Genomic DNA, 16,307 nt, shown 5'->3' with positions numbered 1-16,307 from the left:
CAGCTGCGTGTGCAGTTAGAATTTTCTTATAGCCCACATCAGTCCAAATCTTTAGTTTTTTTTTTTTTTTCTTTTTCAAGAGGAAATACTTTCTATAGTTTCTTGGTAGCAGATGAACAGCAAGCAGAATTTATACTATTACCAAAATGCAAAAGCATAGAAATCATTGCCATCTCAGAGCGAATGCTTTAAAAGGGAGGAAGCAGGGGTCATAAGTGTTTGTTTGGTATAGGGCATAATCACTGTGTGCCAATTTCTCCCAGTATTTAGGTAAGGGTATAAAATAGCAGGGAGTTTTTTGAGTTAACATTTTAATGCATGGTGGTGGGTCTGTATTCACCAATGATTTCCAAAGCTGCCTCTATTCCCTAGTAATTCCCCTGAATCATATAAATGGAGTTTTGTTCTGAGGGGAATGCATGAAAGACGGCTGCCATTTTCCCCATGGTTGCAGTTTTCCATGGCACTGAGCTGCCTGTGGCAGGATGGTGAGGCTCTTTGTTTTCCTAAGCTTGATTCTGCTGAACTGCTCACTCTGCTTGTGCTTCCTTCGCAGCATCTGGCGAGGCCCCAATGTGAACTGCACAGACAGTTCGGGTTACACCGCTTTACACCATGCAGCCTTAAACGGACACAAGTAAGTGTCATTCCTTTGTGCTGGGATCCTTGTGTGTCTAGTTACACGTGATGAAGCTACCTGTCTCCTTTTGTCAGTCTCTGGGGCAGAGCATACCTGGAAAGACAGCAATGAACCTGGGAGTCTGGAGCCACAGGCATGAGAGTCTCTTTGCATAGCCATTATGCGATCTGTCCCTGCCCTTCTTTGCCATTTATAGTTTTCCTGGTTTTCAGATTCTTTAAACTAGGGATTCTGTTTTAGATATGTAGAGTGAAACAAAATACATACCTACCATCACCATTTTATTTCTAGTATCTTTTCTAAGTAACCTGGTGCTTAGTGCTGGTCAGAGTATGACATGTCTTCTGAATGATGAGTCAAGTGCTCCGTCCTGCCTCATCTGAAGGGAAGCTATCTCTCCAGGGTTTGCACCTCTGGTGATCATGTTAGTCTTCCCAGAGCAAGATCATTTACTTTTTTTTTTAGGTGGGGTAATCTACTGCTTTAAAATGGCGAGTTACCTTTGGTTTCTCCACCTAATATTTCTTTAATCTTAGTCATACTTGATCACATTTGTGATTCTGAAGCTCTCATGTAAGAAACACTGTCATTTTTTATTATTTATCACTATGATATCTTAAGAACAGATTCTTTTTTATGTTTATTTTTTTCCTTTATTGGGGGATTAATGTTTTACATTTGACAGTGAATACAGTAGTTTGTATATGCACAACATTTCTCAGTTTTCCACATAACAATACAACTCCCACTAGGTTCTCTGTCATCCTTTCCCAGGACCTGTACCCTCCACCCCCACCCCAGAGTCCTTTACTTTGGTGCAATACGCCAACTCCAGTCCAGGTTCTACTTGTGTTTTCTCTTCTGATCTTGTTTTTCAACTTCTACAAAAATGATTTATTAATGGTAGAGGAAGAGCATGAAAGAAGGAGAACATCAGAATAGCACCCTGTCACATGCAGTGCTGGGGATCCAACTCAGGACCTCATGGTTGAGAGTTCAGCACTTTATGCATTGCACCACTTCATGGGCTGCCAATATGGCGGCCTTTTTATAATTTTTTTTTTTTTACCTTTGAAGCTATTGCAAAAGCCTGACATTGTTTTATTTGGAAAATTATCCAGATTATATAAAATACCATGTGGGGTCAGGCTGTGGTGCACTGGATTAAGCACACATAGTACCAAGTACAGTGAAGCAGGTTTGCAGGTGTCTATCTTTCTCCCTCTCTACCTCCTCTTCCGCTCTCAGTTTCTCTCTGTCCTACCCAATAAAATGGAAAAAATGTCTACCAGGCACAGTGGGTTTTGAGTGCAGGCATTGAGCCCCAGCAGTAACTGTGGAGGTAATATATATATATATATAATGAAATCAATGTTTCCTTAATTTGGGTTCTTAGTGATGGAATTCCTATATTATATTTCTTTTTATCCAGTTCCTACTCTTTGCTATGTGTACTGTTTTATGCTAACTTACAACTCTTTAGTTGAACAATCTTTTTATATCTCTGCAGCATGAAAAAATGTGCCCAGACACTACCATCTCAATATTCTGAAGAAATTAATGCTTATTCTTTGTATCTGGGCCATCAGGAATGAAGTTCAATCAAAGCAACCCATGATATAAACCAGCCCAAGATAATAAAATAACTTATTGGTTTATACTACCTGACATTCAGTGTGGTGTCATATTTATGAGTTATAATTGAGAAGGCAATCTGTCAAATCTTATGGACAGATGATCTTGGGCTTGACCTTTTTTAATTTTTTTTTTCCACAGGTGTTATCACTCGGGTTTGGTACTAGTGAGAACTAAGAATTCATTGCTCCTAGTGGCTAGTTTTTTCCTTTCTTTTTTTCTCCTCTTTCTTTTATTTGCTAGAACAGAGAAGTTGAGAGGGGCAGGGGAGGTAGAGTAGGAGATAGAATGAGAGACACTTGCAGCACTGCTTCACCACTTATGAAGTGTCTTCCCTGAAAGTGGGGAGTGGAGGCTTTAACCCAGGTCCTTGTACATAGTAACAGGTGTGCTCAGTCACAGGCCCAAAGGGCCTGGACCTTTGAGCTAGTCTACTTTTCTCATTCTTCCTTGTGTTGGCAATAGAAACACTTCTCATACTAATATCATTCCAAAACATATCAGCAAATACCTTCTTGATTTTAACTGTTTAATAAATATTACTGATTTATACATGATGTCCTATGCAGTTGTAACTGTTCAGATAGATCTCTCCGTGGCCTACAAAATAACTCACATGAATAGTGTGTCTGATTTGTCATGTGCTCAGGTTTCAGCCTGTCCTACCCTGAGGAAGCATCTGTACTCCCCCATCTGAAAAAGTCAGCCCTGAATAATAATGCAAAACAACAACAATAACAAAAAGAAAACAAACAAAAACAAAACAAAACAAACCTTGAGATGTTTCTCTGTGATCCACTGCATACTTTTTAGTTTCTGTTGTCAGTGTACTGAGAGTAGAGCATTTAAGTGGGCTGTCATAGGAGGCAGAGGTTCAAGTAGATGGCTTTTTAGTACTCTAATTACAGGTACTTTACAAGAATTATGTATCTTGGATTTTGTCCTGAAGACACTTTATATTTTCTTTCAGAGACTTTATAGGAATGCTTACTGTGACCCTGTAAGTGTAAGAAAAGAATAGTTCCATTTCCTTTTCTCGTATCATTTAATTAACCTCTGTAGGTATCAATTCAATGGACTGAGTACATTGCATTGTCCTTGCCAATGATAACATTTTATAATAATAAAAAAGTCCAGAGCAGTGGAACTGTGCATGTGTCAGGTCCCAGCGTACCACCCAGTGTACCACCTTCAGTGCTCTTAGGACACCGTCCACGCAGTGCCCACGCACACAGTCACTGCTCTGCAATTCTTGCTGCTTTTCTGTCACCACATTAAGCATTCCTGTCTCCATTATTATCAACAGTGTGTTCACATGGGATGCTAATTTTAGTATTGGCTTAAGAAAAATTATGTGAAGGAGGAAAAAAGTCATAGGATCTATCTTAGAGCCAGCAAATACTTTTTTTTTTTTTAATTTGCCTTTTTTGCTCTCATTTACCAAAGGTAACGAACAAATGATTTTATTACATTCTTCCCCAGCAAGTCGTAGTAGTCACTGCAGAAATTCATTTCTGTGTTTGTTGTTCTATCTGTCCTCTCCAGGCTCCCACACAGTCTGATTCTGAGACGACAGTTCACGGGTGCGAGGGCCGGTAGTGATGCAGCCGGCTCTGCAGCTCGTTCTTTTGCTCGTGCATTCGCTTTCCCCTCCCACCACCTGGAGCCCTTACTTATCAGTACGTGGGGCCACACATGGAATCGTGTTTTATGATTCAGATACATCATCTCCTCACAGCTAACTCAGGATATAGTAGCAGATGTAGTCTCTTGGTAATTTCCTGGGTCATCTGTAATTTGGTTAGAAAATTACTGCCTTCAAGTGATAGGCAAAAATTGGCTAGTAGGACAAAATTCACTAACAATGACCAGTATTATTTCAATGGGAAGGTAACAGATCTATCTCTTTTAAACAAGTGAAGGATTCATTGCCATGTAGATATTTTAACGTATCTTATTTATTTTAATGAGAGATATAGAGAGAAAGATACAGAAAAATAGACCAGAGTACTGCTCAGCTCTGGCTCATGTAGTGCTGTGAATTGAACTTTAGACCTCAGAGCTTGACATGAAAATCCTTTTGCACAACTACTATGTTGTCTCCCCAACCCTCACTTAAACATTTTTACTATAAGCTTTATTCTCTTAATTCTCTTCTAAACAGCAGTGAAGTACCCAGTTAGCCTACAGACCTGCCTGTCTGCCTCCCTCCTATCTCCCCACACCCCCGTTGGGAGGTTAATGGGCTACGGTACAGTGCTGGCACAGGGTGTAATTTCTCATCTTGCCCCGTCCTCTTTCTATCTTACCTTGCCTATTGTCTCTTATACTCTCTTTAAAAAAATCTTATCACGGGGGCGGGCGGTAGCACAGCAGGTTAAGCAATCATGGTGCAAAGCGCAAGGACCTGCATAAGGATCCCAGTTTGAGCCCCTGGCTCCCCATCTGCAGGGGAGTTGCTTCACAGGTGGTGAAGCAGGTCTGCAGGTGTCTGTCTTTCTCTCTCCCTCTCTATCTTTCCCTCCTCTCTTGATTTCTCTCTGTCCTACCCAACAACAACAACAACAATGATAAACAACAAGGGCAACAGAGGGGGAAAAATGGCCTCCAGGAGCAGTGGATTTGTAGTGCAGTCACCGAGCCCCAGCAATAACCCTGGAGGAAAAAAAATCTTATCCCCCCTGTAAGATTTCCCAAGTCTCTGCATGCTTACATTTCATTTCAGTTTCCATTCTCTACTTGGCACAGCACTTCTATTTAATTCTCCATCTCATTAAATCATAGTGGGTAGTGTGTGATTCTTGGATGCTATTTTGAAAAATACCAAGACTTTATAGTTAGTGTTCTTGGACAGTGTATATATAAAATATATAGGGTTAAGTATTTTCTGTTCTTGCATCTCATTTTAAAATATTTAATGCTTGAATCCTGAACTCTGTTGTCTGTGAAGTAAACATATTTCACACTAGATCTACAATATGTGTAGTGAACTAGGTGCTGAATTTGTGATTTGATTGTTCACAGACTTTTTGGTGAAAGAAAATACTGCCTCTAAAAAGTTCTTATAATCTGGTCCTTGATGTAGCTCTTTGAATAACTTAGAAACATCTTACATCTGTGATAGAAGAAGTGGTACAGTGGTTAAAGTCTTGGACTCTTGAGCTTGTAGTCCTGAGTTCAGCCCGCAGCATCACATGTGCCAGATTAAAGCTTTGGTTCTTTCTTCCACCAACCCCCTTCTCATCAACAGACAAACAAGCAAGTACATATTTTTTTCTTTAAAATAATCATCTTATATCTGATTACTTCTTCCCTGGATAAGGATGTTAAATAAAATTTTCTTTATTAACTCTATCTAGAAATTCATGAGAGTGAATTCTACACATAATGGAGTTTCTGTTAGAAAATAAAACTTATTATTCGACAGTCTCGACCATGTCAAACATATTTGCAACTTAAAATGTTGAGTTAAAAATTCTAGAAAACCTGTATTAAAATGACTTTAATGTTTTGGAGCATATTATTATTATTATTATTATTATTATTATTATTATTATTACCACCTCTAGGGTTATTGCTGGGGCTCGGTGTCTGCACTATGAATCCACTGCTCCTGAAGGCTGTTTTATTTTTTGTTGTTGCCCTTGTTGTTGTTGTTGTTATTGCTGTCGTTGTTGGATAGGACAGAGAGAAATCCAGCGATGGGGGGAAGCCAGAGGGGGAGAGAAAGACAGACACCTGCAGACCTGCTTCACTGCTTGTGAAGTAACCCCCCCTGCAGGTGGGGAGCTGGGGGCTTGAAACTGGGATTCTTGAGCCCGTTCTTGTGTTTTGCGCCATGTGCGCTTAACCCACTGCACTACCACCCAGCCCCTGAATTTTATTATTTTTGTCTGTACACTGCCTATATAAACGTTATTTGCAATTATTTTAAGTTCTTTGGAGTGCTAACAAGGAAAGGAAGATGCAACCAAATCCTTGCCTTTTGTGATTTGCCTTAGAGGAATTTGCTGTTTAAAGAGTTCATCTGAATGTTGAACTTTTGCAACTCAATTTTCCTGAGAACATATACTAAACTTCTTGATAGATATATTAATCAGAAATGGTTCTATGAATCAGAAAGTGAAACAAGTTATAGTGGAAAAATCTGTACTTTTAGAATCTCCATTTTTATTAGACTTTACATATTGTCCATATAACATAATTATTTTTATTAATATTATTTTTATTCCCACGAGGGTTAATGCTTGGGCTCGGTGCTGGCATTACAAATCCAGTGCTCCTGATAGTGTTTCTTTTCTTCTTTTCCTTTCTATGATACTTGATAGGACAGAGAGAATTAGCAGAGGAGGGAAGATGGAGAGGGTAAAGTAAGACAGCTGCACATCTGCTTTGCTGATCATGAAGCTTCCTCCCTTGCAGGTGGGGAGCAGGGCCTTGAATTTAGGTCCTTGTTCATGACATATGTGCACTTAACCAGGTGCACTACTGCCTGGTCCCCAGTATAACATATATTAAATGTGCATTGACCGGCTATTCTTCTGTATGCCTTCATCTTCTTAATAAAAGCCTAAGAAATTTTTCAAGAGGAAAATTCTCTTAAGAGACAAGTTCCTTCATTGGCATGATTTCAGCAATACTCAGTATGTACTGAAATAAATCCTTTGCTATAGGATGTTGTACTTAATCCCCACCAGAAGCTCAACCTTTAAAAATTGAGAACTGGGTCCAAACTCCTGGTTCCCACCTGCAGATAGGAAGAAACTTCACATTGCGGTGGGGTAGTGCTACTGGTATCTCCTCTCTGTATCTCTGTCTCTCCCTCTCTCCCTCTCTTACCCTCTGTAAGAAAATGGCTGCCAGCCACAGTGGAGTCATGCAGGCTCTGAGGCACAGCAATAATAACCTTGGTAGGAAAAAAAAATGGAACTCTAATATTCAACCTCAGGAGGTATTAATTAATGATTTTACTTCAATCGTATCAAACAATAAAAACAGTAATTCTAAGCAAAAAAAATAGATTGTATAAACAAAAACAATTGTCAAAATCAGGTTGATATAGTATTGAAAAATCATAATTGTGATTTTTTAAACTAAATATTTCAGTATTTAAAATATAAAATACTGGGTTGTTGGGAAAATGATGTATTTTTCTATGTTCTTTCTTTCTCCCTTTTTTTCTCTGTCTTTTTTCCCCTTCTTTCCTCCCTCTTTTCCTTCCTTTCCCACCAGGGTATTGCTGGCTCTCGGTAGTGCCTGCACCATGAATCCACTGCACCTGGCAGTCTTATTGTTGTTGTTATTTGATAGAACAGATAGAAATTAAGAGGGGAGAGGAAAATAGAGCAGGAGAGAGAAAGAGAGACATCTGCAGACCTGCTTCACCGCTCATGAAGCTTCCTCCAGTAGGTATGGATCAGGGGCCTTCTTCCTCTAGCGTTTGCCCTTCTTCCGTAGCCAGTCCACAGCGTCAGGTTGAGCCTGATGTCAAGTTTCGAGACCTCCTTTGAATCTGGAGAGGTGGCCATCGTTGACTATGTGGGTCATAGTCTGTCTGGAGCCGCAGGGGCAGTTCGGGTCGTCTCTGGCTCCCCAGCGGTGGAACATAGCGGCGCACCGGCCATGGCCTGTTCCATAGCGATTGAGGAGGGCCCAATCAGGGGCCTGAACTGGGTCCTCACAGATGGTAACATGTGGGTGTAACTGGGTGCTCCTCTGTCTTGCCCATTTCTTTCTATGCAAAAATACATCATGACTTTTCTGACAACTTAATCATACCTAAAGAATCACGGGGACCAGGTGGTGGCTTACCTGGCAAAGTGTAGTCATGCGCAGGGATCCAAGTTCAAGCACCTGGTTTTCACCTACTGGGGGAAAGCTTCATAGTGAAGCAGGGCTGAGCAGGAACCTTCCACCTTCTTTTTTAAAAAATTTGTTTTATTTTATTTATTCCCTTTTGTTGCCCTTGTTTTATTGTTGTAGTTATTATTATTGATGTCGTTGTGGGATGGGACAGAGAGAAATGGAGAGAGGAGGGGAAGACAGAGAGGGGGAGAGAAAGACAGACACCTGCAGACCTGCTTCACCGCCTGTGAAGGGACCTGCCTGTAGGTGGGGAGCCGGGGGCTCGAACTGGGATCCTGACGCCGGTCCTTGAGCTGAGCGCCACCTGCGCTTAACCCGCTGCGCTACAGCCCGACTCCCACCTTCCACCTTCTGTACCCCGTAGTGACCCTGGGTCCATACTCCCAGAGGGATAAAGAATAGGAAAGCTGTCAGGGGAGGGGATGGGATATCGAGTTCTGGTGGTGGGAATTGTGTGGAGTTGTACCCCTCTTATGCTATGGTTTTGTCAGTATTTCCTTTTTATAAACAAATAAATTAATTAATTAAAAAAAGAAAAAAAGTGGTGGTGGTGGTGGGGGATCTTCTGGGAGTGGTGAATTCATTGTACAGGCACAGAGCCCCACTGATAAATATGGTGGTAATAAAAAATGTGGTCACAGTTAAATAGTCAGGTCTTCAGAAAAATAGATTCTTCAAATCCACTTATAAAAGAAAGCTAATTGTGTGAAGGGTTTAATTCCATTTCCCAATGCCTAAACAAATAAAAAGAAATTTTCCCTGAGTCTCCAGCACTACTATAATATAGAGCTGAGCAGTACAGTGTTAAAAAGTATTTTCCCAGAATATTTTCATTTAGAATTACTGTCTTTATTGTCTGATACAATAAAACAGTGAAAGATTATATATGCCGATAATTATTATTAATTAGTAATTATGTCTGAAATGAGTTTTCTCTTAAAATAATACTTGGACTTGTATTCAAAAGGTGGTTGCAGAAGTATGACCAGGCAAGCCACATTTAAAAAGAGTTAATTTATTTATTTCAATGCGAGATATACAGAGAGAAAGGTAGATAGATAGAGGACAAGAGCAAGAGAAAGAGACCAGAGCACTGCTGAATTTATGGTGCTGGGTGGTGAATCTGGGCACGAGCCTGGGCAGAACCTTGGGCATGAAGGTCTTTTGCATAGCCATTATGCTGTCTCCTCACCCACTCACATTAAAACTAGGTGCTGTACCATGGCTGATAAGTAACTCAACCTTTTTCAGCTTTAGATTTGTGTCTTAGCTACTGTTATGTTTTTAGACAGAGGCAGAGAGAGTGAGAGAGACCACAGCACCAAGGCTTCTTCTGTGTGGCTGGGGTCGTGCGCAGGACAAAGCAGCACACCCTCCAAGTGAGCTGTCTTGCTGGCTCTTACTTTTTCTTATAGACTCATTCAATCCCTTATGCTAGTTCTCTATAGAAATGAAGTACTTTAAATAGCTTTGGTAATATAACTGTTTTATATACAGGGAGCTTCCTCTTTTTTGGTTTTATTTACTGGTTAGTGAATGAGAGAGAGAGAACAAACCTGAGTGTCACTCTGGCACAGTGCTTTATAGATTGTGCCAGTCGCTAGGCTGCCCCGGGAGCTTTCTTGTACCTCAACTTTTACTTCAGACTAAATCTCAGATATGACTTCTTAAAAACATCTTTCCCCCCTTTATTTGATAGGATAGAGAGGAATTGAGAGGGCAGGCTGTGATAGAGATAGATAGAAAGATAGATAGATAGACAGAGATAGATATATAGAGAGAGACAGACAGCTTCAGTACTTGCATCACTACTTGTAAAACCCCTTCCCTTCTGCAGATGGGGACCAAGAGCTTGAACCTGAGTCCTTGTGCACTAAAAAACACTTTAAAAAAGATTAGAAGATACTTCCTTTTAAGTTATTTTGTGATTCATTTAGTCTCTAAAATCAGGTACCCTTTGTCCACATGAATTTTATCAAGTAGATTGTATAGTCAGTACTCTGTGTGGTGTATGTTTTACAGGTAAGTAAAATAACTTTAAAATTGGACAGCTAATTTCTTTTAAAAAATATGTATGCTATGAGAAAGGAGAGGGAAGAACAGAGAGAAAAGGGAGAGAGGAAGTTATCAGAGCACTGCTCTACCATCCATAGATCCTGATGCTGTGTGTGGTGCTTATGGTGCCAGCTACTCGATCTGGGCTCACACAGTGTGGTGTGCACTCTGCCTGCTGGGTTGTTGCCAGTTCTCTGAACAGCTGAGCTCTCCAACCCAATTTTATGTCTTAGCACCTGCGTGTTTACTCTAGATCCTCACCTACCATTTCCAAATTATCTAACAAAATCTGTATTGTTGAGCATATTTCCCTTGCTATGGTGGCTTTTTTGTTTTTCCTTCTTAGGGACATAGTTCTCAAACTACTTCAGTATGAAGCATCAACAAATGTAGCCGACAACAAAGGTTATTTTCCCATTCACCTGGCTGCCTGGAAAGGAGATGTGGAGATCGTGAAGATTCTTATTCATCACGGACCATCACATTCCAGAGTCAATGAGCAGGTAGAGCTGTGAAATGTCTACTTATGCTGTAGTCTTGCTAAAGCTCTGAAAAGACAAAAAACCCCATTGAGAAATTGTGTGTCTTTGCTATGCTTTATATTTTTCACGTTTACTTTTCTAAAGGAGAAATAAAAAAAACACATAGCTATCATTTGCCTAATGGTTTATTTACATTTACATTGCACATTCACAGTAAGTACAGTTTGTGAATCAAAACACAAAGTACAATCTGTGTAGCTGCTAGTTACATATTAAGACTTTCCTGTACACACACACACACACACTCGCTCTCTCTCTCACACACAGTACGTTGAGTTCAGCACAGCAGCAGTTTGATATAGACAAAGTCAAAAGTTTTGCAAATATATAATATTCATATCACACATAGTGGACATAGTCAAAAAAGAACATTGTTGTTAGTATTAAAAGTAAATAAGCCACAGATTCCAGGCAGTATATTTTAATATAGTATGATAACAAACACCTTGAGCTCTGCATGCCCCCTACTGTTCTCATTTTGTAAAACTATATTTGAAAACCAGTATGCAGCTCAACAACTGATTTATAGCTGTGATGTTACAACTGCAGGTTGTCAGTCATCCAAGATCAACATGAGTGGGTTACTTTAGAGCAGTTACATCTAATGAACGACAGTTGGCATATTGCTCAAAGGGACAGCGACTTTGCCCTCCCTTGACTGAAATTCAAAATAAAGAATGACTGAATAGGTGGTCCAGGAGGTGGTTTAGTGGATAAAACATTGGACTCTCAAGCATGAGATTCTGAGTTCAATCCCCGACAGCACATGGACCAGAGTGATGTCTGGTTCTCTCCCTCTCCCTCTCCCTCTCCCTCTCTCCCTCTCTCCCTCTCTCCCTCTCTCTCCCCCTCCTTCTATCTTTCTCATTAATAAACAAATCTTTAAAAAAAAGAATGACAGAATAGCACTAATCACTAGTTCTAAACAGCTAGAAGAAAAATACAAAATGCAGTTGTTATCAGAAAAATGTATTATTAATTTAAAAAATACCTTTTAAAGTATTTATTGCTGTAAGATTTCTATGTTTACAGGTTAGAACATTCAGAATATTTTTATGAGAATATGATCATAAATTCAGTCTCTACAAAAAAAGCAGATACAACTATCTCTGTCGGCAGCATATCATGGTAAAAGGAAAATTAGAGAATGTTCTATTCCTAGGAAAACCCAAAATTAGGAGATCCCTTGTCAGTTGAGCCATCTGGTGGTTATTTTTAAAATCATCTGAGTGTCTGAAAGTGAACCTGAAGTAATAAGATGGAAAAAACAGCCTATAATTAAACAATCAAAATATCAATCAAAATATTTTTCAAATGAAGTGAGTAGAAAAAGCAACACCCAGCATTAGTTTCTACTCAGAAATCGAAGGGGCTGGGTGGTGGCGTGCGCCGTGTGCAAGGACTGCTGTTCAAGCTGCTGTTCCCTACCTGTGAGGAGGAAGCGTCATGAGCGGCCATGCAGGGCTGTAGATGTCCCTTGTTCTCTCTCTCTATAAATCCTCCTCCTTTCTCAATTTCTTTTTCTTATCAAAGTAAAAAAAAAAGGGGGCTGCCAGGAGCCATGGATTTGTCATGCAAACACAGAGCAGAGCCCCAGCAATAACCTTGGTGGCAATGGAAAAAAATTGACAATTTTAAATAGCATGTAACTAATAGTATGTTTTGTTTTAAAGGAAACTCTTGCCTTTAGTCGTGCTGAACAGATAAATTAAAATGTAAAATGTCATTTTAAGGAGACTAGAATTAAAAAAAAAAAACCTTTTGTTTACTCCTGCTTTTGCTGTTGTTCTTTTGGCAAGAGTTGTTTGTGGTTTTTATAATCACCACACATTCCTCCTAAATGTTGTCAATTGATTCATTATTTCCCAGCTTTTGATGTTAAGTGTGTTTTGTACTATCACTCTCCTCCCAAGCCCTTTCTCACCCTTCCACACCCCATTTATGTTAAGATTAAGTTAAACAAAACAAATAAAAAATAAAAACTAGAGGATGCTATGATGGTGATGCTGATGTGCCTCCCACCAGACCCCATTTACTCTCTCTGATCTTGCACCTTGACTAACAAGACTTCTGCTCACATTTTTCCTGACTGACCCTCCCACCTCCTGGCATAGTTGTGTCCTACCTACCTACACCATCTGCCCATTATGTAAGTTCCACCTGCCTATCAATGGCGATTAGTTCTTCCCATATCAACATTTAATGAGTTAATTCATTTTTTATTGCCTCAAGGGTTATCGCTGGGGCTCAATATGAATCCTCTGCTCCTGTAGCCATTTCTTTCTTTTCCTTTTTTGTTAGATAGGACAGGGAGAAATTGAGATTGGTGGGGGAGAGAGGGAGAAAGATAGACACCTGCAGCCTGCTTCACCATTCCTGAAGCTTCTGCTTTGCGTGTGGGAGTGGGGCTCAAACCCAGGGCCTTGTGCATTGTAATAGTTTACTAAGTCGAATGTGCCACCACCTAACTTCCTCATTGATTTTCAACAGAAACATTTCGTATTGCCACACTCCTTGTATTTTGTTAGGGAGTGGGCCTAGGTCTTCCTGTCAAGCTATGATCATGCTTTTCAAAGATACTGTTTAATCTTGGGTCTAGTATGTCTTCATTCTCTTTCCAAAAGAAGCAACTAGTTGTGCTGATTCATAATAAAAAGAGATTTAATTAGGGAAATCTTTTGGTAAACATTCTATTACCAATAATTTACTACCTCAGCTATCTTTTGGAATGCCAGACTGCTATAAGTGTGTTACAATTTTTACTAATCTCTCTCATTAATAAATATCATGAAGACATGATGAGTAGTTCAGGCAACACTGGCCATCTGGGCTTAGCAGGACCACTGAAGAACACCAGCGAATCATTTATCACTCTGAGAAATTGTGGTATAAATGCAAGGAAAAGTTCGATTTATTGTTCTACTAAAGTGAAAATAATAAAATGTGGCATTTTTGATGTAATAAGTGACCCTCTTTTCTCAATCTAAAATTTACTAGGTATACTTATTAAAATCTGTAAAGTTTAGCTTATATTTGTTCTTTACTTAGCAAGTTCAGCATTTGATAACTAGTTGAATTTCTGAAAACTTGCATTTAACATCTTTCTCTTAACAGAACAATGAAAACGAGACTGCCTTGCACTGTGCAGCTCAATACGGCCATTCGGAGGTAGTTGCTGTTCTCCTAGAAGAACTCACTGACCCTGCCATTAGGAACAGCAAGCTTGAGACACCGCTGGACCTGGCAGCCCTCTATGGACGGCTCCGAGTGGTCAAGATGATCGTCAGTGCACACCCTCACCTGATGAGCTGCAACACGCGGAAGCACACACCCCTGCACCTTGCCGCACGCAACGGTCACAAAGCAGTTGTTCAAGTGCTGTTGGAAGCAGGAATGGATGTGAGCTGTCAGGTGGGCCTTTTAGTTGTGACTTAACCGTGATGTTGTTCTTGCTGAAGTCCGAATTGTAGATATTTAAAGTGGTGGAAATTGTAACCATTTTAATATCAGACTGTCTACAAGTGTCTTGTAACTACTAGAATTAAGGGGCTGTACCACATATTTTGTGCAAGTCCACTGCAAACAGTGATCTATGATCTGTGACACTGAAGGTCACATAATGGTGGCAGTTGTGGATGGTGTACTGGTTTCTCTTTTCACTGTATTTAGCACTAGGAAACCGGCAAGGTTGGATGACTGAGCATTTCTTGTCGAGACTAAGTTATACCCTGTACTTAGTTTTTTCCTCTTTTATTTTTTGCTTAATTCCAACTATGAGTGACATCATCAGGTATGCATCCTCCTTATGAATGATCTCAGCATGGGACTTTATACATTTTTACTGCTTAGAGTCAACCATTTCAGTGTCTAAAGTGCCCACGATCATGAATAAGAATATTTGAAAAAGCAAATTAGTGACATTTTCAATGGTTTGTTTAGATATCACCTTATTCACCATTACTTTCTACCTCTCAGATCCTTCTTTCTGGCATAAATTCTACAGAAATTCTTTCTTAAGGATCAAGAAACCACTCAGAGTATACTTTTCCCATTTTTGTTACTTGGTAGGAGAAGAGCATCAGTTCTGGGCAAGTTTCTAGGCCTTGACTTGTCTCTTTCTCTAGAACTGTGATCGAACACTAATTGCATATTATGTGTTTAAACATAGATTGAATATTCTATCTTGTCTTTCTCATTTTTTGGCTAGTTTTTTTAAATTTCTCTATTGGGGAGTTAATGTTTTACATTTGACAGTAAAATTAGGCTAGTTTTTAAAAAAATTGCACCATATACTTTAAAATCTACTATTTATTCGAGTACTTCTTAATCTATTGTATTTATACCTTGTATTAAAACTTTCCACTTAAAAAGTGTTTTTTTTCTAGAAAGTAGGTCTGATTTTCATATCTGGTAATTTAAAAATTCTTCTTCTTGAAGTTATGAGATTATTGCACTCTAAAATTATGTAGGTTTTTAGGGTATGCATTACTGAAAGTCAACACATATGTCCTATCTATCCTGATTATTTCCCCCAGCATAATCTTCCTTTCCTTCTGGGAGTCAATGGACCTAGTCAATTTTGATAGTCCCTTTACTCTGTTATATTAGCATTAATATTTTTATTAAATTGCAAACAAATATATAATCTTCTCTTAAGGACCACTTCAACGCAAACTGTACACACACAGTATACATGGTTTTATTCAGTGTATGTCATCTCTGGCTTCAAAGTCATCTATCATTTTGAATGGTCTTTCAACACAGCTTCCACGCTGTTGTTAGGAGACACTTGAAAAGGTTTAAAAGCAGAAAACACACCCTACGTAGGTTATGGGAAAAAAGGCCCAGAGTGCTTTGGGTGCATAAGAGGTGTAGCTGTATGTCAGAGCCCCTAAAATGGATCTGAATTCTTCTACTAGAATTCAGTTCTGTTGTCTTAAAGCCTTCTGGCACATTTATATCTAGTTTTTTCCTCCCTGGTGAACCTAGGGGATTTAGGTTATAAAGAGAAATGTTTAGTAGCGGGGTAGATATATGAGATTCTGTTTCTAAAATTTTAAAAAAACACTGAAAAAGAATTATTAGGCATAGATGGTTGACTTTGTCTTTGAGGTGTGTTAGGGACACTTTGTGATTCTCCTCACTTGGTGATCCACTTAATACCACTGCCCTGGTATTCAGTAAGAGACTGTTCCGGGGGCCGGGCGGTTGTGCATCTGGTTAAGTGCACGTAGTACCATGGGCAAAGACCCAAGCTCAAGGTCCTGCACCTCACCTGTAGGGGATGCTTCACAAGTGTTGAAGCAGGTCTACAGGTGTCTCTTTCTCCCTCTTTCTCTCCCCTTTTCAGTTTCTCTCTGTCCTATCAAGTAATAGAAAGAAAAGAGGAAAAACAGAAAAGAAAAGGAAAAAAGGGGGGCCTGGCAGTAGCGCAACAGGTTAACCGCATGTGGCATGAAGCCCAGGCACCGACATGGGGATCCCAGTTCAAGCCCCCAGCTCCCCATCTGCAGGGTTGTCGCTTCACAGGCGGTGAGGTAGATCTGCAGGTGTCTGTCTTTCTGTCTTTC

At 39.7% G+C, this 16,307-nt stretch overlaps 1 protein-coding gene across 15 annotated transcripts in view; it reads left to right on the top strand.

Annotated features, from left to right (window-relative positions):
* The window catches only part of ANKS1B (ankyrin repeat and sterile alpha motif domain containing 1B), a 1,227,618-nt gene that overhangs the window by 118,318 nt on the left and 1,092,993 nt on the right, over window positions 1-16,307 (top strand). For 14 of the 15 annotated variants that reach the window (XR_009550898.1, XM_060195613.1, XM_060195607.1 and 11 more), the window contains exons 2-4: window positions 557-637; window positions 10,542-10,698; window positions 13,852-14,148. Coding sequence is in view for 14 of the 15 variants with exons in the window: in XM_060195613.1 (XP_060051596.1) it covers window positions 557-637; window positions 10,542-10,698; window positions 13,852-14,148 (535 nt within the window). In the remaining variant the exon portion in view is untranslated. The remainder of the gene's footprint in view (window positions 1-556; window positions 638-10,541; window positions 10,699-13,851; window positions 14,149-16,307) is intronic. The other variant, XM_060195606.1, reaches the window with a different exon arrangement.

This window comes from Erinaceus europaeus, chromosome 7, assembly GCF_950295315.1.
Source record: "Erinaceus europaeus chromosome 7, mEriEur2.1, whole genome shotgun sequence".
NCBI classification, from domain to species: domain Eukaryota; kingdom Metazoa; phylum Chordata; class Mammalia; order Eulipotyphla; family Erinaceidae; genus Erinaceus; species Erinaceus europaeus.
Note: the sequence above shows the minus strand (reverse complement) of the source record. Positions and strands in the feature narration are given on the sequence as shown.